Source organism: Schistocerca nitens, chromosome 2 (assembly GCF_023898315.1).
Source record: "Schistocerca nitens isolate TAMUIC-IGC-003100 chromosome 2, iqSchNite1.1, whole genome shotgun sequence".
In the NCBI taxonomy this organism is placed as follows: Eukaryota; Metazoa; Arthropoda; class Insecta; order Orthoptera; family Acrididae; genus Schistocerca; species Schistocerca nitens.
The window spans coordinates 14,057,731-14,085,216 of record NC_064615.1 but is presented as its reverse complement, the minus strand read 5'-3'; the positions used below and the strand labels follow the sequence as shown (position 1 = coordinate 14,085,216).

General features: G+C 44.3%; 1 protein-coding gene across 1 annotated transcript in view; it reads left to right on the top strand.

Moving 5' to 3' along the window:
• Positions 1-27,486, top strand: part of LOC126235678 (uncharacterized) — a 155,408-nt gene that overhangs the window by 24,459 nt on the left and 103,463 nt on the right. The window contains exon 2 of the mRNA XM_049944406.1: positions 21,718-21,926. Within this exon, the coding sequence (XP_049800363.1) occupies positions 21,824-21,926 (103 nt within the window). The 5' untranslated portion in view covers positions 21,718-21,823. The remainder of the gene's footprint in view (positions 1-21,717; positions 21,927-27,486) is intronic.

The following is a 27,486-nucleotide window of genomic DNA, read 5'->3' as shown; positions in this document are numbered from 1 at the left end:
AAGGAGCTGCTTCGTCTAAACGAACTATGTTGGTCATAAAATGCGCTAAAAGTTTCAGCAGAAAATTTAGCAAAAGAGTGGAAACACTGTACTTCCTCAGAGCGTAGATAGCACAGCCAGTTCGCAAATTTCATCGAGTCAATATGGAATTTTTTTGTTTTGTCAACAAGAACGACGAAGTTCAAATGGTTCAAATAGCTCTGAGCACTATGGGACTTAACTTCTGAGGCCATCAGTCCTCTAAAACTTAGAACTACTTAAACCTAACTAACCTAAGGACATCACACACATCCATGCCCGAGGCAGGATTCGAACCTGCGACCGTAGCGGTCTCGCGGTTCCAGACTGTAGCGCCTAGAACCGCTCGGCCACTCAGACCGGCAAAACGACGAAGTCAACCATGTGACCACATATCCCGACATTAACACTCATCTGTCTGTTCCGGCCACGAACTACAAACAAAAACCTTTGGCAAAGATTATTGAATAAACTTTTAAGCAAACGGCACAGATGGAAAAGGAATTATTGTCTATCAGTTACTGGGAAGGTACACCTAGAATTCCTAAGACCTTGAAAGGGAGTGTATAAAACGACTGTGACAGGTCATCCAGTGGATGTTAGCTGCCGAAGCTTATGATAATTAACAAATATGTTTTGAATATTTTTCCTTTCCCGCAGTTTCTTGCACCATCGACACCGAGTACTGTGGAAACGTAAGTGACTGGTAAGGATATTAATACAGTAAATAATGTCCATGCACTCGTTGTTGTGGCCTTCAGTCCGACAACTTGTTTGATGCAGCTCTCCAAACCTGGTCTATTCTATGCACGGCTCTTCGTCCCTGAACAGCTACATCATTTTGAATCTGGTTACTGTATTCCTCCCGTTGTCTCCCTTTGTGATTTTTGCCTCTCACACTTCCCTCCAATACGTAATTGGCGATCCTTTGATGTCTCAGAATGTAACCTGTCAACCGATCCCTTCTTCTAGTTAGATTGTGCCACAAGCTTCTTTTCTCCACAATTCTATTCAGTCCCTCCTCATTAGTTATGTGATCTTTCTTATCCTCAGCGTTCTTCCGTAGTACCACATTTCAAAATCTTCTCTTCTTGTCTAAACTGTTTATCGCCCACTTTTTATTCCGCACATGGCGACGCTCCAGACAAAACCACAAAAGACTTCTTAACACTTAAATCTGTATTCGATGTTAACAAATTTCGCTTCTTCAGAAACGCTTTTCTTACCGTTTCCCGTCTACATTTTATACCCTCTCTTCTTAGTGCATTATTAGTTATTTAGCAGCCTAAAGAGCAGAACGCATCTAATACTTTAAATATCTCGTTTTCTAATCTAATTCCCTGAGTATCAACTGATTTAATTCGACTTTTGCTTTTGTTAATGTTCGTCTTATATTCTTCTTTCAAAAAGTTGTCCATTCTGTTCCACTGCTCTTGCAAGCCCTTTGCTGTCTGTGACAGAATTAGAATGTCGTACACAAACCTTCAAGTTTTTATTTCTTCTCCCTGAACTTGATTATTTCTTCACATTATTCTTTGGTTTCCTTTTGCGTAGTCTGAATAACGCCAGGATAGGCTACAACCCTGTGTCACCCTCTTCTCAGACATTGCTTACCTTTCATGCCATTCGACTCTGTATAACTGTAGTCTGGTTCCTGTAGAGGTTATAAATAGCATTTCGCTCTCTGCATTTTACCACAACTACCTCCAGAATTTCAAAGGTTGTATTCCAGTGAAGAAAAGAATTTCGGGAAAGATGTGGGCAAGACATCGTTAGAGTGTTCATCGGAGGTGAGGGTATCAAATGGCTCTGAGCACTATGGGACTTAACTTCTGAGGTCATCAGTCGCCTAGAACTCAGAACTACTTAAACCTAACTAGCCTAAGGACATCACACACATCCATGCCCGAGGCAGGATTCGAACCTGCGACCGTAGCGGTCGCTCGGTTCCAGACTGTAGCGCCCAGAACCGCACGGCCACTCCGGCCGGCTGAGGGTATCATCTGGAGTGCCCCAGGGAAGTGTGGCAGGTCCGCTGTTGTTTTCTATCTACATAAATGGTCTTTTGGATAGGGTGGATAGCAATGTGCGGCTGTTTGCTGATGATGCTGTAGTGTACGGGAAGGTGTCGTCGTTGAGTGACTGTAGGAGAATACAAGGTGAGTTGGACAGGATTTGTGATTGGTGTAAAGAATGGCAGCTAGCTCTAAATATAGATAAATGTAAATTAATGCAGATGAATAGGAAAAAGAATCCCGTAATGTTTGAATACTCCATTAGTAGTGTAGCGCTTGACACAGTCACGTCGATTAAATATTTGGTCGTAACATTGCAGAGCGATATGAAGTGGGACAAGCATGTAATGGCAGTTGTGGGGAAGGCGGATAGTCGTCTTCGGTTCATTGGTAGAATTTTGGGAAGATGTGGTTCATCTGTAAAGGAGACCGCTTATAAAACACTAATACGACCTATTCTTGAGTACTGCTCGAGCGTTTGGGATCCCTATCAGGTCGGATTGAGGGAGGACATAGAAGCAATTCAGAGGCGGGCTGCTAGATTTGTTACTGGTAGGTTTGATCATCACGCGAGTGTTACGGAAATGCTTCAGGAACTCGGGTGGGAGCCTCTGGAGGAAAGGAGGCGTTCTTTACGTGAACCGCTACTGAGGAAATTTAGAGAACCAGCATTTGAGGCTGACTGCAGTACAATTTTACTGCCGCCAACTTACCGGGTGATCAAAAAGTCAGTATAAATTTGAAAACTTAATAAACCATGGAATAATGTAGACAGAGAGGTAAAAATTGACACACATGTTTGGAATGACATGGGGTTTTATTAGAACCACCCCATATTGCTAGACGCGTGAAAGATCTCTTGCGCGCGTCGTTTGGTGATGATCGTGCGCTCAGCCGCCACTTTCGTCATGCTTGGCCTCCCAGGTCCCCAGACCTCAGTCCGTGCGATTATTGGCTTTGGGGTTACCTGAAGTCGCAAGTGTATCGTGATCGACCGACATCTCTAGGGATGCTGAAGGACAACATCCGACGCCAATGCCTCACCATAACTCCGGACATACTTTACAGTGCTGTTCACAACATTATTCCTCGACAACAGGAATGATGGTGGACATATTGAGCATTTCCTGTAAAGAACATCATCTTCTCTTTGTCTTACTTTGTTATGCTAATTATTGCTATTCTGATCAGATGAAGCGCCATCTGTCGGACATTTTTTGAACTTTTGTATTTTTTTGGTTCTAATAAAACGCCATGTCATTCCAAGCATGTACGTCAATTTGTACCTCTCTATCCACATTATTCCGTGATTTATTCAGTTTTCAAATTTATACTGACTTTTTGATCACCCGGTATATTTCGCGGAAAGACCACAAAGATAAGAGAGATTAGGGCTCGTACAGAGGCGTATAGGCAGTCATTTTTCCCTCGTTCTCTTTTGGGCTGGGACAGGGAGAGAAGATGCTAGTTGTGGTACGAGGTACCCACCGCCACGCACCGTATGGTGGATTGCGGAGTATGTATGTAGATGTAGATGTAGAGGTGATACGGGGAAAATTAAGACAAACTGAAATGGGCAGAAGGTATTCAATCACTAGTCTGTGGCTGCGGCGTGTAGACGGGTCGTCTTGAGCTAAGACAAGGCCAGAATCCGGTCGAGGTCGTCACGGCATTTATGTCCCTCGCTAGGAGACGTGCGCTGACCTAGGTGACCTCGTAATGCCGCTCCTCCTATCTCCAGCCGCCTCCTCCAACCCCTTCTCCGCGGGCTTAAGAGCCCTCGAGCTCCCATCATTGTCAGTTAACGACCCGAGCTTAAGTGCTCCCGAGGAGAAAGAGATATAGAGGGGGAGGGAGAGCGCAGCGCGCACGAGCAAAAGGCGGTCAGACACAGAGCGCCGGCTGACGTCTCTCGCCGGATTTATTACTGACGGACGCGCCGGCGCGGCGCGAGTGGAGCCGCCATAAAACACGGCCGCCGCCGGCCGGCGCAGCCCGCACTCTGCGGCCAGCGACCGCTGTAAACGCGGCCGGAGCTGACGCGGCCGTCGACTGCTCACCCGCGCCGCTCCTCTGCGTGAATAACTCGAGTGTGGGCCCTCGTCGACTCGGGTGCGGTGAGACCGAGGCGACAGCTGCTGTCGGGAGCAACGTGTGCTGCCCACAGGGGGGCGATTTATAGCGGCTCTCCTAGCTCCACTTGTGAGGTGATACACTGGTTCTGTTATGAGAGTGTCAGCCATCTGTTGCTAAGAATATACGGCGCCGCTTAGCGGGCGACGAGGCGAACTTTCCTGCCGCGACAGCCGCAACACTTGTTCCACAGACGCTGTAAACACTGCTAGGGGGGGGAGAGAGAGCTGTTGCGGCGGCATTTGCGGCCTTACCTCGAGCGGAACACTGGCGGCAAAATTTTAGTATTTCACTGCAGCCTGGGGTAAAGCAGCTGAAATATTCTTGATTTTTATATCACTCGTTACCTAGCACCTCGTGGTTATAATAAAACTGACGGTACCGCAGTGCGAGCTGTATACATCGCAGAACGCTGAAACATGGTAGGTACAGGGTGTTTCAAAAATGACCGGTATATTTGAAACGGCAATAAAAACTAAACGAGCAGCGATAGAAATACACCGTTTGTTGCAATATGCTTGGGACAACAGTACATTTTCAGGCAGACAAACTTTCGAAATTACAGTAGTTACAATTTTCAACAACAGATGGCGCTGCAAGTGATGTGAAAGATATAGAAGACAACGCCGTCTGTGGGTGCGCCATCCTGTACGTCGTCTTTCTGCTGTAAGCGTGTGCTGTTCACAACGTGCAAGTGTGCTGTGGACAACATGGTTTATTCCTTAGGACAGAGGATTTTGCTGATGTTGGAATTCCACCGCCTAGAACACAGTGTTGTTGCAACAAGACCAAGTTTTCAACGGAGGTTTAATGTAACCAAAGGACCGAAAAGCGATACAATAAAGGATCTGTTTGAAAAATTTCAACGGACTGGGAACGTGACGGATGAACGTGCTGGAAAGGTAGGGCGACCGCGTACGGCAACCACAGAGGGCAACGCGCAGCTAGTGCAGCTGGTGATCCAACAGCGGCCTCGGGTTTCCGTTCGCCGTGTTGCAGCTGCGGTCCAAATGACGCCAACGTCCACGTATCGTCTCATGCGCCACAGTTTACACCTCTATCCATACAAAATTCAAACGCGGCAACCCCTCAGCGCCGCTACCATTGCTGCACGAGAGACATTCGCTAACGATATAGTGCACAAGATTGATGACGGCGATATGCGTGTGGGCAGCATTTGGTTTACTGACGAAGCTTATTTTTACCTCGACGGCTTCGTCAATAAACAGAACTGGCGCATATGGGGAACCGAAAAGCCCCATGTTGCAGTCCCATCGTCCGTGCATCCTCAAAAAGTACTGGTCTGGGCCGCCATGTCTTCCAAAGGAATCATTGGCCCAGTTTTCAGATCCGAAACGATTACTGCATCACGCTATCTGGACATTCTTCGTGAATTTGTGGCGGTACAAACTGCCTTAGACGACACTGCGAACACCTCGTGGTTTATGCAAGATGGTGCCCGGCCACATCGCACGGCCGACGTCTTTAATTTCCTGAAAATATTTCGATGATCGTGTGATTGCTTTGGGCTATCCGAAACATAGAGGAGGCGGCGTGGATTGGCCTCCCTATTCGCCAGACATGAACCCCTGTGACTTCTTTCTGTGGGGACACTTGAAAGACCAGGTGTACCGCCAGAATCCAGAAACAATTGAACAGCTGAAGCAGTACATCTCATCTGCATGTGAAGCCATTCCGCCAGACACGTTGTCAAAGGTTTCGGGTAATTTCATTCAGAGACTACGCCATATTATTGCTACGCATGGTGGATATGTGGAAAATATCGTACTATAGAGTTTCCCAGACCGCAGCGCCATCTGTTGTTGAAAATTGTAACTACTGTAATTTCGAAAGTTTGTGTGCCTGAAAATGTACTGTTGTCCCAAGCATATTGCAACAAACGGTGTGTTTCTATCACTGCTCGTTTAGTTTTTATTGCCGTTTCAAATATACCGGTCATTTTTGAAACACCCTGTATGTTCATTAATGGGGATGCTCGCGGAGGACGCTGAAAAAATAATAGTCACACTTTCTGTCATCAGGTAAAAATATGCTGTAAGCATTCATAATGTGACGTGGGTGCTAGAAAAGGTGAGGAATGAGCAAATACGTAACAACAGTGGTTCAAAATGGCTCTGACGTTTCATATGTACGAATTACTGTGCTGGTAAACTCCTTACGTTATTTGATTTTCAAACATCTGAGCAAAACTGAACGTGCTCAGACATTTGTCTCTTTACTTCTTCTGATCATCACCAAACTGACACACAATTTTTTTTGCGCAACGCAATCTGACCTTTCAAAAATCCTTACAAAAGAATGGGCCTGACTAACAATAACCTATACCTTTCATGAATTACTTACCTCCAAAAATCTTCGTTACTCGAACTACTGCAATACAGAGAGCGCCAATACTGCCAGCTAAATAAAAGATTCTAATTACAGAAGGCACTAACTACTGATAGACATAGTTAGCAAATGAAAGATTTTGATAGAGAACAAACAATGTATTTACCTTAATAATGTTCAAAAGTCATTATATATATATATATATATATATATATATATATATATATATATATATATATATTCATGACATCCAGTCTTACAAATTTCCTTTTTATGACAGGCACACGTCCAGATCATCCGCTCTCAAAACTCCGCCATCTCTCTCCCCACATCCACCACTGCTGGCGGCTCACCTCCAACTGCGCAACACTACGCGCTATTCACATCCAGCTGCCCTACACTACTATAGCGAATATTTCAACAACGCCAACCAGCTTCAGACTGCACACAGCACAGTCAGTGATTTTCATACAGAGCGCTACGTGGCGTTACCAACATAAAAACCTAAAGAGCCTACTTACAATTTTTTTGTTTAGAAACCGTATTCCGCTACCGTCTTCACAACTGGTAGTACTGTTAAATTTCATCACACATATTAAAAGTAACAGAAAGCGACCGTTCGTGCTCGCTGTTAGAGTCATAGAAGCGCTAACGGTTCGGAGATCTACGCAAGGCGACGAAGTTGGAAGGAGAACTGCGACGCTCGTCAGATCAAAGTGTTCCTTATTTTTAGAAAGACAAATCAATATTGATCTCTTTTCTCCTTCTGATTAAATGCGACTGCATTTCTCAGTGCAGTAAATTGCAAGGTTATTGAACTCCCTTTGAAAGTGACACACACAGACAAATTGATGGTATTCCGCCTTTATGCTTGTTTTTACATTTTTATCTGTAAGCAAGTATGCTTCTTAATGGGAGAGCTGTGAATATGTAAATCGTAAGGCGTGACTGTTTCTGCCATGGGCGTTTGAGTGTAGGCCATTCCTTATATGTGACAGCGAACTTAACGCATGGGCGTGGTAGGAACTGTCAAACCCTTCATCCGAATTATGCTTTGTTTGGAACCGCTTACAGTGGAAGCGACAGCGATACACTTTATTTAGATTTTTAATGCATTGTTTTCTGTTTATGAAGCGAACGTACTGCAGACATTTGATATATTATTCCGAATATTTTACAATATTTTTAGACGCTTTAATGATAAAACAGAAATTGTGATATTGCGCAAGCCTCGGATTTATTTTCCTAAGAATGTATTATGTTCGTATTGGGAACCTTAAGTTCAGGCGCTGATTACTGATTTCCAGAAGTTTGAAGGATGGAGGTACCGGTATGCGTTGAATCGAAGTATCGTATTGAAATACACTCCTGGAAATTGAAATAAGAACACCGTGAATTCATTGTCCCAGGAAGGGGAAACTTTATTGACACATTCCTGGGGTCAGATACATCACATGATCACACTGACAGAACCACTGGCACATAGACACAGGCAACAGAGCATGCACAATGTCGGCACTAGTACAGTGTATATCCACCTTTCGCAGCAATGCAGGCTGCTATTCTCCCAAGGAGACGATCGTAGAGATGCTGGATGTAGTCCTGTGGAACGGCTTGCCTTGCCATTTCCACCTGGCGCCTCAGTTGGACCAGCGTTCGTGCTGGACGTGCAGACCGCGTGAGACGACGCTTCATCCAGTCCCAAACATGCTCAATGGGGGACAGATCCGGAGATCTTGCTGGCCAGGGTAGTTGACTTACACCTTCTAGAGCACGTTGGGTGGCACGGGATACATGCGGACGTGCATTGTCCTGTTGGAACAGCAAGTTCCCTTGCCGGTCTAGGAATGGTAGAACGATGGGTTCGATGACGGTTTGGATGTACCGTGCACTATTCAGTGTCCCCTCGACGATCACCAGTGGTGTACGGCCAGTGTAGGAGATCGCTCCCCACACCATGATGCCGGGTGTTGGCCCTGTGTGCCTCGGTCGTATGCAGTCCTGATTGTGGCGCTCACCTGCACGGCGCCAAACACGCATACGACCATCATTGGCACCAAGGCAGAAGCGACTCTCATCGCTGAAGACGACACGTCTCCATTCGTCGCTCCATTCACGCCTGTCGCGACACCACTGGAGGCGGGCTGCACGATGTTGGGGCGTGAGCGGAAGACGGCCTAACGGTGTGCGGGACCGTAGCCCAGCTTCATGGAGACGGTTGCGAATGGTCCTCGCCGATACTCCAGGAGCAACAGTGTCCCTAATTTGCTGAGAAGTGGCGGTGCGGTCCCCTACGGCACTGCGTAGGATCCTACGGTCTTGGCGTGCATCCGTGCGTCGCTGCGGTCCGGTCCCAGGTCGACGGGCACGTGCAACTTCCGCCGACCACTGGCGACAACATCGATGTACTGTGGAGACCTCACGCCCCACGTGTTGAGCAATTCGGCGGTACGTCCACCCGGCCTCCCGCATGCCCACTATACGCCCTCGCTCAAAGTCCGTCAACTGCACATACGGTTCACGTCCATGCTGTCGCGGCATGCTACCAGTGTTAAAAACTGCGATGGAGCTCCGTATGCCACGGCAAACTGGCTGACACTGACGGCGGCGGTGCACGAATGCTGCGCAGCTAGCGCCATTCGACGGCCAACACCGCGGTTCCTGGTGTGTCCGCTGTGCCGTGCGTGTGATCATTGCTTGTACAGCCCTCTCGCAGTGTCCGGAGCAAGTATGGTGGGTCTGACACACCGGTGTCAATGTGTTCTTTTTTCCATTTCCAGGAGTGTATTTTGTGCTCGCCTAGTAGAAGGGCCAATAAGAGAAGAGGTAGTCAGTCACGTACAGGATCAGAGACAACAGTGACCAGTACACATGTCTCGAGGAAAGGGCGATTGGCCTTCTATGGACTTTTCACCCAAATGAACCCTGCAGATTCAGGAATAGGACGTTCACCTTAACTGGTGGAAGGAACATGAAATTTCACTAGAAACCGTGTAAGACTGATCCAAAGTCGAGCAGATCACTATACAATTGGAATTCCCAGTGTCCCTTACCAGTGAAAAGAGCACAGGAACCAGCAGTCGCAAGTGGACAGAGGAGAGGGAACTTGCTCATAGCCAGAAAATGAAAGCTTTCTGGGCTAACAAGAAACAGAAAATCCTCGTGCAGAGACAAAACGAGGCTCATGGTCCTAAGCAGAGGCAAATGAAAAGAAGAAGAAGCAGAGTTAAATGACGCTCAATACTCAGGTAGCTACTGCAACACATTTTCCTGAGAAAGTGATAAAAATTAAGTGGGTAGATAAATATCAAACCGAGGAGGCAAAGGAAGTAATCTATTGCAAACAATTACACGCACTGGTTTTGGTCTCTCATGTGTATAGTAACCAATAATCGCTAACATGGCAGCAGATTTGTGATTTACTTACTGATTTATAAAGGAAAGCGCATTGACGAGTATGAAAGATCAATCGAGGAAGGCAGGGGAAAGGCATAAGCTCTCTCTCGTTAATGGAACCATCTTAGAATTCAATCACGAAAATAGCAAACCGCCCGATACGGAAGTAAGTTGCCACTGACATCTAAACTTGAAGAGATTGGCGCAGGCTGCCCTTGAGAGAGCCGGAGGGCCAAACATAGTGCTGATGATTAGCAATTATTCTCTGTGTTGGCGTGTTATGTTGCGGACAAGACTTCAATTTCTGATAGATAATAATGATATCAACATTGCTTATCCGACTACGATCGAACATGGAGTATGTCCAACAAAAATGTAGCCAGTGACAGATGATTATCTGAATATACCTTCTTGCCTTATCAGCGTGGTGCTTGCTAAAGAAGATATATTGTTGAAAGAAGTGATGTTTAGCTAGACTTTTGACTATTTTCGGACATTGGGCTTTCTAACTTGGAGCGAACCGCAACTTACTCGTCAATTCCTGTTACTGGTGCCGTTGAGAACCAACGGCTTGTCGTAACCGTTTCAAATGGTCTTACAACTCCTCACAAGCTCTGCATCGAGTAATAGCTTACGTTGCTGTACAGTAATAAGAACCGAATATTTGTGTATTTTATAGGCAGTTTTGTTTTACGAAACGGGAGATGCCCGCGAGACCATTAATAAGTTTATAAGTAAATACTGAAATTACTGTTGAAGAGTGGAAATGGAAAGTGTTCTAAGTGGCAGATCTCACATTTCTGAGGAGAATCAAAAAAATAAATGCATCTCTTCTTGTACACAACTTAATTGTTCACAAAAATTTAAGAAAGTATTTTAAGAAAGTATTCTAATATCGCATTATACTGGTACGTTTTCACTCCGCGAAATAATGAGACAAGTTACGAAATAAATTATATCAAGACTAGTTCTAAGAGCCAGTAAGAAAATTACTGTTCCAAGTGTTATTAACACAGAGGCACTACATTTTATTTTTAATAACACAAGCCTAGGAATGGAGCAGAAATATATTAAGCAGTGGAACTGTACTCAACGAAACACATTTCTGATTTCTTTTACATTTTTTACCGTAGACTAAGACAATCAAATCCATGAAAACAGTCTATCATTATAAATTTCCGTTTCTTAATTAACTTCAGTCGTTGGATCAGACGTTGCAGAGTTTGTTGTAAAACTCCCTGCGCTGTTGAGGAAGAAGTGGCAACAACAACAGGTTTTACCGTTTCGCAGCTCATGAACATCGCTGATCTTTCACGTAAACTACAACATGGCTTATATCTGACATGGTCTTTTCTGCTTTGAATAGACTGACATTTCTTTATTCTTCTGTTAAACAATAAGAATTTTTAATAACTTTCTGGGATTGACGTGAGACTCTTTGTTCGTACTGCATTTGGAGATCTTACTCGTCTGCGTTGCCAGTGTTTCAGCATCATCTTTAAAATCAAAGCAGTCAGTTGTATTTACTGGAATGGCATTTGGAACTCCTGAGGGAAACACTACTTGGCAGAAGGACAATACAGCCTCTAGTAACGAATGTTTGAAAGATTTACTCCATGATTTGACACTTGGAGCAGACATGCAACAGAGTACCGAGCACACAGTAGCACTGAAAACGTGTTTTTTAAACGAAGAATGACACCTAGAATGTATTCCATTACCATTCTTCAATTATAATTTTCGATATTATACGCATTGTCCTCAGGGCAGAAATACCGCTGTACTCAGCGCCACAGCATGGCGAATATTCATCACCATCTCACAGATGATCATCAAACGTAAAAGATAAAAAAAATCATTTTTCTAGATTGTCACACCATTATAGTTTCATCGGAATCGAAAGCTCATATAGATGTTTGCTAGTGAACGTGAAATAAATAATTTAAAACTACATTCATACGAGCTCTTCAAATCCATTTTGTGCCTAAGCAGTAGAAACAGCACAAGGGTGAGCAGTAATCAGTGGTTGTAGCGAAACTGAGAGAGACCGGAAAAGAAGAGTTAAGCATTTTGATGTGAGAGAGAGCAATACAGGCCTCCTCACCTACCAACATTATATTTAGTTAGAGGCCGGCAGCGTAATCACTGCATTCCTCGTCAAATCCTACTACCTTCGTGCAGTAAAATATGCTAGCCAAACACAAGGTAAATTCTAGTTATGAGAAAAAAAATCCAGAAGTACAGTTATCTGTTTGAAGACAAAATCGTCTGGGAGATTATGACTCATTGTGTACCTCTCTAGATATCACAACTTGACTCTTTGACCCCTCTTCTCCTTCCAGTGTCCACGGATGGCTGAACACAGATGGCCATAATTGACACATCAACCTATTAATAAATGTTTTCCCGCGCTTTTTCGAGGGACTGCATTTGCTGGAGAGAATTATTAGGGCTACCGTTGGTCGGCCATCGTCATTGGGTAGTGACACCAGATGGTGAAAGAAACAAAGAATGTTGCCAAAATATTACTGTTGTCATGTCATCGAGGTGCCTTCCCAATACTTGTATACCTTTCCGTGTCTTGTTAATTACCTCCTTGATAGCGGGAAGCCAAGAAAACCGGAAGAGACATTGTTGTTGAGATTGCACTCATTCTTACATATTTCAACGGATTTCCGGACTTCCCTTCTATACATATTACTTTCCTTGGGTAGGATCGATCGTGGTAACATTCTTTCTGGTGTTCTCGTACGACAGATTTTACATTTTTGTTTATACTTCTGGTTCGTTTATTATCGCCTGCAGGTTCTTTTATTGTCCTCCCAATTTGTCCTGAACAACATTGCGCAAAGAAGGTCGAAATGTTGAGGTCGAACGTTTGAAAAGTCTTCTCCATAAAAATCAAAATGGGTTCCACAAACAGAGAGTTTGCGAAACTCAACAAACTGTATTCCTCCGTGGGACCCATACCGCTGTATACAATGGCGCTTTGGGTGAAGCCGTATTCCTTGACATCAGGAAGGCATTTCACACCCTCCCGCACTGCCGATTAGTTGAAAAAAATACTATTTCACAGTCTCGGATCAGATTTGCTACTAGATTCAAAACTTCCTTTCAGATAAAACCCAACGCGTCACTCTTAACGGTATACAATCGTCAGATGTGAAGGTAATTTCTGTAGTACCCCAAGATCGTTACTGTTTACAGTGTATAAAAATGATCTAGTAGAAAGCGTCGAAAGCTCTTTAAGACTGTTCGCAGATGATGCGGTTGTCTATAAGAACGCAGCCACACCAGAAGACGATATCGATTAGCAGAATGATCTGCAGAGAACTAATAAATGGTGGGGCCTCTGTCAGTTGATCCTGAAAGTTAATAGTGCCGGCCGCTGTGGCCGAGCGGTTCTAGGCGCTTCAGTCCGGAACCGCGCTGCTGCTACGGTCGCGGGTTCGAATCCTGCCTCGGGCATGGATGTGTGTGATGTCTTTAGGTTTAAGTAGTTCTAAGTCTAGGGGACTGATGACCTCAGATGTTAAGTCCCGTAGTGCTCAGAGTCATTTTTTTTTTGAAAGTTAATAAATGTAACATATTGCGCTCTAGTCGAAAAACAAATCCACTGCTCTACAATTACACTGTTAATGACAAATTACTGGAAACAGCATCTGTTGTGAAATTGTCTACGAGTAACTATGCAGAGCGACCTTAAGTGGAATGACCACATAAAACAAAAAGTGGGAAATGCCGATATCAGAATGAGATTCTTAAGAAGAATCTTCAAAAATATAACTCATCCACCCAAAAGAACTTGCTTACAAGGCAGTTGAGCAACCGATTGTTGATTATTGTTCTTCAATAAAGGACACTTACCAGGTACGACTGATAGGGGAGAAATGGCTCTAAGCACTATGGGACTTAATATCTAAGGTCATCAGTCCCCTAGAACTTAGAACTGCTTAAACCTAACTAACCTAAGGACATCACACACATCCATGCCCGAGGCAGGATTCGTACCTGCGACCGTAGCAGCAGTGCGGTTCCGGACTGAAGCGCCTAGAACCGCTCGGCCACTGAGAGAGGAGACCCAACGAAGAACGACGTATTTCGTCATGGGACTTAAGGCCGATGCGAGAGCATTACAAAGGTGCTGAAGGAACTTCAGTGACAGACGCTACAAAACAGGTGTCATGCATCACAGGGAGGTTTGTACTGCTGAAGTTTCGGGAGAGTAATTTCCGGGAAGAGTCGGACAACGTATTGGTTCCTTCCATGTGTCGGGAAATGACCATGAGCAGAAAATTTGAGAAATCAGAGCTGACACAGAGGGTTACTGTTGTGTACATAGTTCCGCGTAGTCAGCGCGTACACAACTCTCCCATTAGAGCGCGCCCCGCAAAGCACAACAGCGCAGGCGCAGCGCTCGTCCGTCTCCGCACTACGATATGGCGCTGCCTTAGGGACGGACCAAATTCTGCTTCCGCCGATCCACGTATTAATATGTCACGCAGCCAATGAGATTGCTGCTAACGTAGAACCTTTTCTCCTCGCGGATCACACTCGCGCAGTGATACCTGAACCCTCGAGGTATTATAACGAGTGTACAGACCTCCGATTAGTCAGTCTGCATTAGTCTGTGCCAGTCTGCATTAGTCTATAGTCAAGTTTCAGTCTGCGCCTAATAAGATTACCATATTCCTGTACATAGCCATGAAGAGAAATGTATAGACACTTTGTCAAGTATCAGAGATATGTGAGAATAAGATTAACGTACCAAGACCAAGGGAACTTCAGATTGTCAGTTGTAAACAGCATCCAGAATCAAGTTACGCTACTCTAAGCGTGCAAGTGGCATTTCTATCGTCTGACCTAACGGCAGAAGATAAACGCGCCACGAGACATATTGCTGACACTCGCCTACTTCGTTAGAGCGACAAGTCAAATAATAAGATGGTGTGTGTACCGAAGGTCTTACAGTACGCACACAACAGTTACCGACAACGTGTCTTCCCACACGCATTTCACGAATGAATCAGAGAAGGGAGCATAAGTTACTGGGACCAGATGTACCCCTTCCCTCTGCATCCAAGCGTGGTCCTCCTGATAACGAAGGTGGAAAGTAGCCAAAATATTTGTATTGCAGTTAGAGAAAGTACAAAATCGGGCTACCTTTTACAAATTAACGCCGTCGGGATACATGTCCTGGAGTGACACAAACATCACATAAGGTGAGGCTGCGTAATCCAGGCCTTGTATCTGTATCCTTTCCACTGCGAGAGCGCCTAGCTTGGGAAATTCACCTTTCCGAGAGCAGGGCGTTCTTTTCCCGCGGCTGCGGCTGCCCGGCGCCTCGCAGCCAGCTACCGGAGCACTCTCTCTCTGCAGAAGCGGCGGCTCTGTACACAAGCAGGGCGGCGCCAGGGTCTCCGCTGGCGCTCCCTCGGGAGTGTCGCCTGCCCGCGCTTATTGAGATCCACGGCCTCTGCGTAGCCGACCACTGACCACGGAGGGCCGGCTCTGCTCGCATTAGGAACGATTTGCCCGGTCGTTTCACCTGCACTGCGAGCTAGCCCACGAAAGCCACTAAGGTGTTTGTTACTCTGTCTCTGTTCAGTCTACAATCTGTTCACTCCATTGACGCACTACGACACTAAACACCCAACTTCGCACTGCTTAAAACGATAAAAATGGTTTCCATCATCCCATCTTACAAAATTACCAAACAGCGATTTGCTATTTCTATGAGAATATATTCCTCTACCTGTCAGAAACCGAATTTGTCACTTTACTAGCTGTATCCCAGACCCATAAGTTAAACAATAAGGAGGTTCTCCGCAAAACCGTCGAGGAAAGAAGTTTGTCGAAAACTCTGACAAGAAGAAGGGACAGGATGATGGGACATCTCCTAAGACGTCACGGAATTTTTTCCACGGTACTAGAGGGTCAAACCTGTAGTGGAAGACAGAGATTGGAATACATACGGCATAAGTTTCCTTTAATTTACGTCTATGGTCACAATCTTTTCTGTTTAACAGATTACCGGTTTCGGTCTTTAATGACCATCATCAGGTCTGTCTCATAAGAACAAAGTCCTAATGCACTTTTTTCTTATGAGACAGATCTGATGATGGTCATTAAAGACCGAAACCGGTAATTTTTTAAACAGAAAAGATTGTGACCATAGACGTAAATTAAAGGAAACTTACTACGTATACGGGTCACTGTGTTTTTTCGCGACGATGTCGCAGCTTGTGATACATAAGGCAAATAATTGAGGACTTAGGTTGCAAATGTTACTCTGAATGTAAGAGATTGGTATAGGAGAGGAAATCGTGGTGGGCCACATCGAACCAGTCGGAAGACTGATGACTCAAAACAAAAAAAATCAACGGAGAGTAATTATTTTTGGCGCGTTTTACTTCGTCTTGAAGGTGCAGAAAGCTCTCAGCGTTCTTTGCAACAAACCATCAACTTTAATGTAGTTGGCACTGTCACCAGTCAACCCAGGCATCCTCAAAACTATGAAACCGACAATAAATATTTTTACATTAGAATTCCTTCCTATTGTATCGCCGTTACTTTGTTGTTGTTGTTGTTGTTGTGGTCTTCAGTCCTGAGACTGGTTTGATGCAGCTCTCCATGCTACTCTATCCTGTGCAAGCTTTTTCATCTCCCAGTACCTACTGCAGCCTACATCCTTCTGAATCTGCTTAGTGTATTCATCTCTTAGTCTCCCTATACGATTTTTACCCTCCACGCTGCCCTCCAGTACTAAATTGGTGATCCCTTGATGCCTCAGAACATGTCCTACCAACCGATCCCTTCTTCTAGTCAAGTTGTGCCACAAACTCCTCTTCTCCCCAATTCTATTCAATACCTCCTCATTAGTTATGTGATCTACCCATCTAATCTTCAGCATTCTTCTGCAGCACCACATTTCGAAAGCTTCTATTATCTTCTTGTCCAAACTATTTATCGTCCATGTTTCACTTCCATACATGGCCACACTCCATACAAATACTTTCAGAAATGACTTCCTGACACTTACATCTACACTCGATGTTAACAAATTTTTCTTCTTCGGGAACAGATTCCTTGCCATTGCCAGTCTTATGGGACTTATGGGACTTAATAAATGCACAACAAGATAGCACAGCCCTAGTCCCGCCACTGTGACGACCGAAAATACACATTTCTTTGTATCAACAGTTGTGATTTAAACTGGCAGTGTATGTAGGTACAATATGCAAGCAGTCACTTTTTATGTAATTGATCGTACCATTAATTAGTTTGGAATACACGGCAGGCTCATGATCAGTTACAGTAACATTATTTTCTGGGCCATATGTAGCTGGACTCTAGATAATTGCACTGCGTCGTGGTATCCATGACAGCTTAGTCTCTCTTTCTCTCTGTCTCTTTCTCTCTCTGTTTGACACATACACACACACACACACACACACACACACACATGTACGCGCATCCGCGCTCGGTCAGTGTATATGTGCTCTTCGTTTCACAGTAAACAAACCCTGAACGTACGTACAAAGAATATTTACTCTTTGTAAATAATCTTTGTGCCTTACGTTCATTGTTTGTTTACCATGAGAGTGTGTGTGTGTGCTAGGTTGCTAAAATGTACATTACGGGACCGAATTTGTCATGACTACCATGGTGCAAGACAATCACGATGACCTTTGCGTCTAGCTGCACATGGTCCGTAGAATTATATTCCACTAACATCACGTCCGTAATCACAGGCAACTAAAGTCTAAGATAGTTGGCTGAGGCAGAAGACACCGCAACTGCAGGCTGCAACAGCGTAGATAAAGGTGGTCCATCGATATTCCATTGTAATCGCTGGACATATTACTCACCACATTTATCTAGACTGCCGTCAATCGACCGACAAAGCGTTGGTGAAAACTGATTCAGCGGTTTTCCGTTAGTTTTTTAGTTTTATATGCTGTGCGATTACGTTTTTCGTGTGGATTACCGTCTGTGGCTCCAGGTGCCCGCCTCACATACCTATTCGTAGATTTGTCAATTTTGTTTGACCTCTGTACGCAACGGATTGACCAGAACCAAATTACGGAAAACCATACACATTGATACGCGACATCTCTAAAGGGTCACCTCTACTCTTTGGCTCACATATGTGTGAGCACTTGTTATGTACCTATTTGTGCAAAGCGTCTCGCTACAAAGCTTATGTGAAAATACATTTTAGTGGTCTGATGGCAGCAGTAAGCCGGAACCGTTTGTTGTGAATTGTATAGCATATGTGGGCAAGACTGAAATTTATAAATAAAGTGCCAAGCATGATCGGGACTCGGTTGCATGTCAACTGATATCAAATGAAAGGTACGTCAGAGAAGGATTATTTTAATGCGTCGGACTGATGGCCGAATGGCTTCACTCCAAGAACAAAACACTTTCGACTATAAAACAATGTTACTGTGAATTAATGCAGATATTAATGGTGTTGATACAGACATTATTGGTGCTGTAGTTGTATGCAGCCAATTATGCTGTGTAGAGATACTAACTCAGAGTCTTACCAACTACATAGGCCTACGGTACATCGATGGCAAGTTGGAAATGACTGCTTCTTTGATCGTCCTACATGATTTGATCGAACTTGGGACGCTACGAAAGTTCCCTCGCTCGCTCGCTTCCTTGGTGTATTCCAATCTCTGTCTTCCTCTACAATTTTTACCCTCTAAGCTCCTTCTAGTACCGTGGTTGTTATTCCGTGATGTCTTAATTCATGTTCTATCAACCTGTCCCTTCTTCTTGTCGGTGTTTCCCAAATATTCCTTTCCGATTCCGCGCAGGAACTCCTCATTCCTTACCTTACCAGTCCACCAAATTTTCAACATTAGTCTGTAACACCCCATCTCAAATGCTTCGATTCTCTTCTGCTCCGGTTCTCACGCAGCCGGTTTTTCACTATCATACAATACCCGTCTCTCCCTATTTCTTACCCCTATTTTCCTCAGAATTTCGTATGTGTCGCACAGTTTTACGTTGTCGAACGCTTTTTCCTGGTCGACAAATCCTATGAACATGTCTTGATTTTTCTTTGGTCTTGCTTCCATTATCAACCGCAATGTCAGAATTGCCTCTCCGGTGCTGCCTTTACCTTTCCGAAAGCCAAATTGATCGTCATCTAACGCATCCTCAATTTCCTTTTCGATTCCTTTGCATATTATCCTTGTCAGCAACTTCGATGAACGAACTGTTGAGTTTATTGTGCAATAATGCTCGCACTTGTCAACTCTTGCAGTCTTCGGAACTGTGAAGATGATATTTTCATGAAAGCCAGATGGTATATCGCAAGGCACATACATTCTACACACCAAAGTGAATAGCTGTTTTGTTGCCACTTCAACAATGATTTGTAGAAATCTGTTGGAATTTTATGTATGTCTTCTGCCTTATTTGATCTTAAGTCTTCCAAAGCTCTTTTAAATTCTGATTCTAATACTGGAGTCCCTATATCTTCTGCATCGACTCCTGCCTCTTCTATCACATCAGACTAATCTTCCCTCTCATAGAGGACTGTTTCCAACTATCCACCTTCTCTTCTGCATTTAACAGTGGAATTCCCGTTGGCTTCTTAAAGTTAGCACCCTTGCTTTTAATTTCACTGAAAGCTATTTTGCCTTTCCTACACGCTTGAGTCAGTCCTTCCGACAGTCATTTCTTTTTCGTTTTCTTCACATTTTGCTTGCAGCCATTTTGTCTTAGCTTCCCAGCAGTTCCTATTTATTTTATTCCTCAGCGACCTGTATTTCTGTACTCCTGAATTTCCCTGAACGTCTTATACTTCCTTCTTTTATCGGTCAACTGAAGCATTTCTTCTGTTACCCATGGTTTTCTCGCAGTTACCTTCTTTGTACCGATGTTTTCCTTTTAGGTTCTGTGCTTACCCTTTTTAGAGATGTCTATTGCTCTTCAACTGTACTGCCTACTGAGGCATTCGCCGGCCGCGGTGGTCTAGCGGTTCTAGGCGCTCAGTTCGGAGCTGCGCGACTGCTACGGTCGCAGGTTCGAATCCTGCCTCGGGCATGGATGTGTGTGATGTCCTTAGGTTAGTTCGGTTTAAGTAGTTCTAAGTTCTAGGGGACTGATGACCATAGATGTTAAGTCCCATAGTGCTCAGAGCCATTTTTGAACTGAGGCATTCCTTATTGCTATATCTATAACGTTAGAGAACTTGAAGCTATCTCTCCATTCCTTAGTACTGCCGTATCCCACTTCTTTGCGTATTGAGTCTCCCTGAATGATCTCTTAAATTTCACCTTGCTCTTCATCACTACAACATTGTGGTCTGAGTCTGTATCTGCTCCTGGGAATAACTTACAATCCAGTAACTGTTTTTGGAATCCTCTGGCTGACCATGATGTAATATAACCCCGTATCTCCCGGCCTTTCCCAAGTATACGTCCGCCTTTTGTGGTTCTTGAACAGAGTATTCGCTATTACTAGCTGAAATTTATTGTGGATCTCTATTAGTCTTTCTCCTCTCTCGTACCTAGTACCAAGACCATATTCTCCCGTAACTCATTCTTTTACTCCTTCCCCTGCAACCGCTTTCGATTCCATGACTATAAGATTTCCACCTCCCTTTACGTACTTAATTACCCATTCCAGATTTTCGTTTACTTCCTCTACCTCTTCATCTTCAGCTTGCGACATCGACATGTATACCTGAACAATCGTTGTCGGTGTCGGTTTGCTGTGGATTCTGATGGGAACAATCCTATCACCGAGCTGTTCAGTGTGCCACACTCTCTGCCCTACCTCCCGATTCATCCCTTTAATCCATTTTCGGCTGCTGTTGATATTACTCTACACTCATCTGACCAGAAATCCTTGTCTTCTTTCCATTTCACTTCACTGACCCCCCACAGTATCCAGACTGAGTCTTTGCATTCGTCTTTTCAGATTTTGTAGCTTCCCTACCACGTTCAAGCTTCTGACATTCCACTCCCCGACTTGTAGAACGTTATCCTTTCGTTGGCTATCCAATCTTTTTCACTTGGTCACCCCCCGCTTCGCAGTCTCCTCCCGGAGTTCCGAATTAGGGACTGTTCGTGTATCTTTTGCCAATTTCCATTGCATGCACAAGGTGAAATTTAACTAGACAATGTCTAACGTAGTTCTGTGATGATCGTAGAAGCTGACTGGCGTGGAATTCGCACGCCTGTACTGTTAGGGAGCAGAGCAGTGTTTTGGTTACGCTTCTGGCTCCTTCGTGTCGGCGGTATATGGGAGGGGCTGCTTCGAGTGCAGATCTTTCCATCTAGCTTGTGGCTTTTGAACACCGCCATCAACACCACCGCCCTTATTAGCATTGTGGCTCGCCTATCAGAAGTTCGGTTCTATTATTTTTATTAAATTTCATTTTCTCATCGATTGGTATAAGTACGTTTAAGTCGTATTGTGTAGTCAGCTCGTCTTCACTGACTCACCGACCAACTGTCTCAATTTATTCCCGATGTTCGTAGTGAATTAAGAGTCTTCATATTTTTACTCATAGTGCCTCTCCTCTTGCCTCTCTTTCTCCTCTCTCTCCATCGGACAGAAACTTGTTTTTGTTTGCTATTCACTCGTTTTCTCTTCAACTTTTTTTGCCTCTCTTTCTCCTCTCTTCCCATCGGACAGAAGCTTGTTTTTGTTTGCTATTCACTCGTTTTCTCTTCAACTTTTGTTTAAGGGTAATTCGCCCTTTGTAGCTTCGAACAAATTATTGTTGCCCAGTTTCCTGAGAGTGTAAGTGACGCCTGTACTGTCTATGTTACAGATCTAGGCGGGCACCACGCGGTCAGCACTACTCGCCCGAAGAGGAGCCCAAGTCGTGCTGCGGCGTCGTCGTCACGCAGACGGTTTCCATCCGGTGGTTCATCGTCATGATCGCCTTCGTGGGCGTCTGCTGCGCCGTCGTCGGGACGGTCCTGGGCGCGATGAAGGCCAGCGGCAGGGAGCACCTCACCGTCTCACTCCTCATGATCGGTGAGTACCCGGAGAGTCTCTGCACAGCCAGTAGACCGACAAGCACCGTGTTGCTCCCGCCAGGCCGTTACTTCCAATGACTACTTTATTAAGTACTAACAGCTAGTTTCGAGTGTACGCTCATTCTTAAATGCATAATGAACGTGGATATATCATCGTCGTAAGTCTGTGTCTGTACATCGAGTTCTACACTTGAGGATGAGAACATGCTCGAAACTAGCTAGTAGTACTTAATAAAGTGTTCATTGAAAAATAAGAGCCTGATGGAAACGATATGATTCTTTTAAATTTATCGCGGCCTTTGTACCAATGAACGAACAGGTGCGTAACGAAAAATCTAGAGCATATGTTCCTGCAATGAGAGCTTTCCAAGGGACATGTTCCACGAATGAAAACTAGCCTACATTTCCAAAGATAGCTACATTGCTAACGTTATCGACCAGAATTCTGGACATTTAATGTAAAGTTGCAAGAAACCGTTCCTGTGCGGTAAATAGTACTAAGTGTCTGAAATTCATAATGGTTCAAGTGGAAGGTAATGTGCGGAAAAATCCGTATTACAAATAATAACAGAATGCTGAGTACCTACGATGGGGCTATACAGCTTTTTAAGGAACTACCGTTTCGAAATAAAAATAAAACAACTAGGCTTTCTTAGCAATTTTATTCTTACGTGAAAGTCCGTACTTTGACCTACTTTTCTACATAATTCCCATCAATGTTAAGGCACATATCGAGTAATGCAACCAGCTTTGAACACCAATCGCCATAGAAATATGCAGCCTGAGCATTACTTACAGTAGTTCAAAGGTTCTGTGACAGCTGCATAAAGCACACTATACAAAACTCTTCACATAACGTCTAAATCGAAACCTTTTTAAACTTTCTGCACCAGATCGTCAGTAATGATTGAAGGTCGCCCACTTTATTCTTCATAATGCACATTCGTACCGCCGTCTTTAAAAAAAGCTCTCATCCATTTCCGCACTACCCTGTCGCTCACCAGTGTCAAGAAGATACCTCATGCAACTGTTACACAACACACACAACAAAAAAACTTTTGCTTCACCTCGGTTCCGAGAGTTCCGGAACCTGTGCAGAAAATTGGAACAGAGATCAACATAAACATCATTTCCGCCATTTTTACTGCTCAAGAAACCCACAGATTGCATGTTATACCACCATACAGCGAGACCTTCAGAGGTGGTGGTCCAGATTGCTGTACACACCACTATCTCTAATACCCAGTAGCACGCCTCAATTCTCCGTGGCATACTATCCACAAGTTCATCATGGCACTATTGATCCAGATTGTCCAGCTGCACAAAGGCGATTCAGCGTAGATCCCCCAGAGTCATCCATAAACAGCCCCTTTCAATCTATCCCAGGCATGTTAGATAGGGTTCATGTCTGGAGAACATGCTGGCCACTCTAGTCGAGCGACGCCGTTAACCGGAAGGATGTCATTCACAAGAATTGCACGATGGGGGTGTGAATTGTCGTCCATGAAGACGAATGCCTCGCGAGTATGCTGCCGATACGGCTGCACTATCGGTCGGAGGATGACATTCACGTATCGTACAGCCGTTACGGCGGCTTCCATGACCAACTGCGGCGTATGGCGGCCCCACATAATGCCACCCCAAAACGACAGGGAACCTCCACCTTGCTGCACTCGCTGGACAGTGTGTCTAAGGCATTCAGCCTGACCGGGTTGCCTCCAGACAGGTCTCCGACGATTGTCCGGTTGAAGGCACATGCGACACTCATCGATGAAGAGAACATGATGCCAATCCTGAGCGGTCCATTCGTCATGTTGTTGGGTCCATCTGTACCGCGCTGCACGGTGTCGTGGTTGCAAAGGTGGACCTCGCCATGGACGTCGGGAGTGGAGTTGGGCATCATGCAGCCTACTGCGCACGGTTTGAGTCGTTACACGACGTCCTGTGGCTGAACGAAAAGCATTATTCAACATAGTGACGTTGCAGTCAGGGTTCCTCTTAGCCATAATCCGCAGGTAGCGTTCATCCACTGCAGTAGTAGCCCTTGGGCGGCCTGGGCGAGGCATGTCATCGACAGTTCCTGTCTCTCTCTTCCTCCGTGTCCGAGACGCTTGGACACTTCCCTTGTTGAGAGCCCTTCCTGGAACAAAGTAACAATGAGGACGCGCTCGAACAGCGGTACTGACCGTCTAGGCATGGGTGAACTACAGACAACACGAGCCGTGTACCTCCTTCCTGGTGGCATGGCTGGAACTGATCGACTTGTAACCCCCCGCCCCTCCCGTGTAATAGGCGCTGATCGTGCATGGTTGTTTACATCTTTGGGCGGCTTTAGTGACATATCTGAACAGTCAAAGGGACAGTGTCCGTGGTACAATATCCACAGTCAACGTATATCTTCAGGAGTTCTGGGAACCGGGTGATCCAAAACTTTTTTTGATGTGTGTATTTAAATCATCAAAAGTTATGTTCAGGCACCAGATATCTACGAGTGTGGTATTGAAAGCTGGCTGTACGGTACCACAAGTGCCTTAATATAGACGGAAATTACGTATAAACGTAGACTAAAGTACAGCTTTTATGTAGAAATAAATTTTCTAAGGAGAGTCTACTTGTTTTATTTTTTTATGAACGATAACTAAAAAAAGAGAAACACGCCTCATGATTCCTTTTTGAGACCGCCAACATACAGGAGAATAACAGGTGACGGCGAAGACTTGAATAACTAACATGAATTATCAAGTACGTTCTCGGTAGCCACTTCCCACAAACAAAATTTTCAACGTTTTATAGAAAGGAAAAGGACAAAATCAAGCTAATCAGAAGATTGAAGACAGAAGCATGTTTCTTTGTTGTATCGCACTCCACACACGAGCGTGAGATTCTAGAAATCTTAGCGTTGTTGTACTGAACCAGAGGCAACCAACACCCTACTAGGTTTATATCCAAAGAGCTTACTGAGAAATATCTTAACGTATTCAGGTGACAGTTTTGTCTTCTTTTTATTAAAGAGCATCAAAAATATGCGGCTATATCGTGTTGCTAAACCAGAGACAGTATGTTGTTTTCAGCGTTTTTATTAATTCTCTTCCTTGTATGTCTGTTGAGAATAAACTTTGTAACTGATTTTAAACTGACTTTCCGATGATTTAGAAAGTAGGAATTTTAGACACAGCTCAGAAGTGGACCACAATACAATATCAATCGATTACTTTTGAATGCATTGTGGGAGCAACCAGTGATCAGTGTTATTACTAATATTTACTATCAAAAACAGTCTTGATCACAAATTATTTATTCCGGTGACCAGTTTCGACCACAACTGTGGTCATCTTTAGACCAATGAGGAAGAACCTACCTCCAGAAGGAGGTTCTTCCTCATTGGTCTGAAGATACCAGAGTTGTGGTCGAAACCGGTCACCAAAATAAATAATTTGTGATCAAGATCGTTTTTGATAGTAAATATCAATATTAAATCACTTTCTTGTCTGATGTGTGGCGGAGGGTACTTTGTAAATAACTTGTCAGCACAGCTCTACTTGTGGCACAACCTCATCTCCTGCCTTGATCTCGGGAAAAAGTTGCAGGACTCCACCCCTGGAAGAAAGGAAATAGCCGAGACAGGGATTAGCCACAGATTAGGAGATGTTTCTAGAAAGAATGCGGTACAAGCAGAAGTAAAGCTGTGAGAGCGGGTCGTGATTCGTGGTTGGGTATCTTAGACGGCTGAACAGTTGTCCGTGAGAGGAAAAGGTCCCGAGTTCGGGTCTCTGCCCGGTACACAGTATCAATCTGCCAGGACGTTTCACATCTGCGCACACTCTGCTGCAGAGTGAGATTTGGTGTTTCCTTTCACTGTCAATTCTGAAGTATATTATAAATCAAGCAGAAGACTGTTCAAGACGTGCCAGAAACACGCTTTCAAGGCCGTTTTTACAGGGTGAATGGGGCACGGGCAATTTGATTTTCGACCTTACGTTCCTGAAATGCCCAGAAAGATAGTTACTGAAGCATAATGTATGTTTCAGATGGATCGTAAAATATTTTGCGATTTACTTAACAGAATAAAGAGTAATAATGGAATTCAGTTCCCTGCCTCGTACAACCAGGTTAGCGAGGTGTAAAGGAACTAAAATCTTCCAGAACGAATTTTCACTCAGCATCTTAGTGTGCGCTTCGTGATAGTTTAAACTGTGTGCCGGTCTGGGAGACGAACCTGGGAGTTTCGCAAAGGTGCTAGTTTTGAATTCCTCCCAGGAGGTTCAACTGGAATCTTGACGTTAGCTGTTTGTAAGTCAGAATCTGTGTCAGTGCGGACTCGTGTCCGACTGGTAGTGAATGTGTTTGTTTAGAAGGAGTATAAACATTCTAAGGCAACCACTTCTGTTGGATTAAAACAAAAGTCCAGTCGTTATAATATTTATTAATGACCAGTTTCGACTTCATGTAAACTAATAAACCTAATATTGTGACCTACACTGTTGTTTCAACCCTTTTGTGTCACCAGACCGCTTTTTCTCCTCTGTACCATGTTCTCCAAGTTTATGAGTCATTTATTTCATCAGTAGTTTCAAAGAACGAGAAGTTCGTAGTTCACAGCCAGTGAAAAATCGTTCCATGTCACGCATTTTTTGTTGGTAAGGAAAATCTGCATTTCCTTAGCATATGATTCTCTGAGGGAGTTCCTAGTCCGTAAAACGCGTTCTCTGAGGGAGTTCGTTGTTCGTAAATCGATAAGTTATTTATTGGTTGAATATTTATCTACGAGTACATAAATTTCATACCCAGACAGTTACTTCCATTTTTGTGTATATGTTCAAAAGTTTTCACTGGTCCACCTCTTGTCTTTTGCTTTCATTTATATGAACCCACGCTGTAAAAAGCGCAAACACTTTATTTGAACAGTGAATCACACAGACATACCACGTTTTTTTAAGCAGAAATACTGTTAGTGTAGCCGTGTGAATTAATAAAGAACAGAGATATGGACTTACAAAAAAATGCGCTCCATAAAACAACGCCGGTACAACGCATTCAGAGTGACATATTTACACAGAAACTGCTCAAAAGCTCGTCCGATAAGAGAAGCCGTAACATCGGATGATATGCGACCGTATTGCGTACACGGGAGAGATAAAATAATAGAAGGAAATTTTATCGTTCCCAGCCCGTGCCTCGTTACAATATCGTCGCGCATGTAGCGCTTCCATATTCGCTTCTGTGCTGTTTTTAATATACTCCGCACTGAACGTCATATCAAAACCCGATCGACTGACGGCCGTTGTTAGAGGATGACTGTTCGAGTGAAATGAGCGATGATTTACTGTTTTTTTAGCGATGATGACCGTCAATTCATGATCGCCTTTTTATTTGGACGTTACGATTTTTTTCCCAGCCAGATACCATTCTTATCAGCACTTTACTAGGGTGTAGAATAAACGCATGATTTTCGAATACCGTATGAATAGTGTGGTGCTTTACACAGTCACTTTGCGGCGGCGCCGCTCCTTCCGTCCCTTTACGACGAACCTGTACCTACCTGTGAACATTGTCTCAGC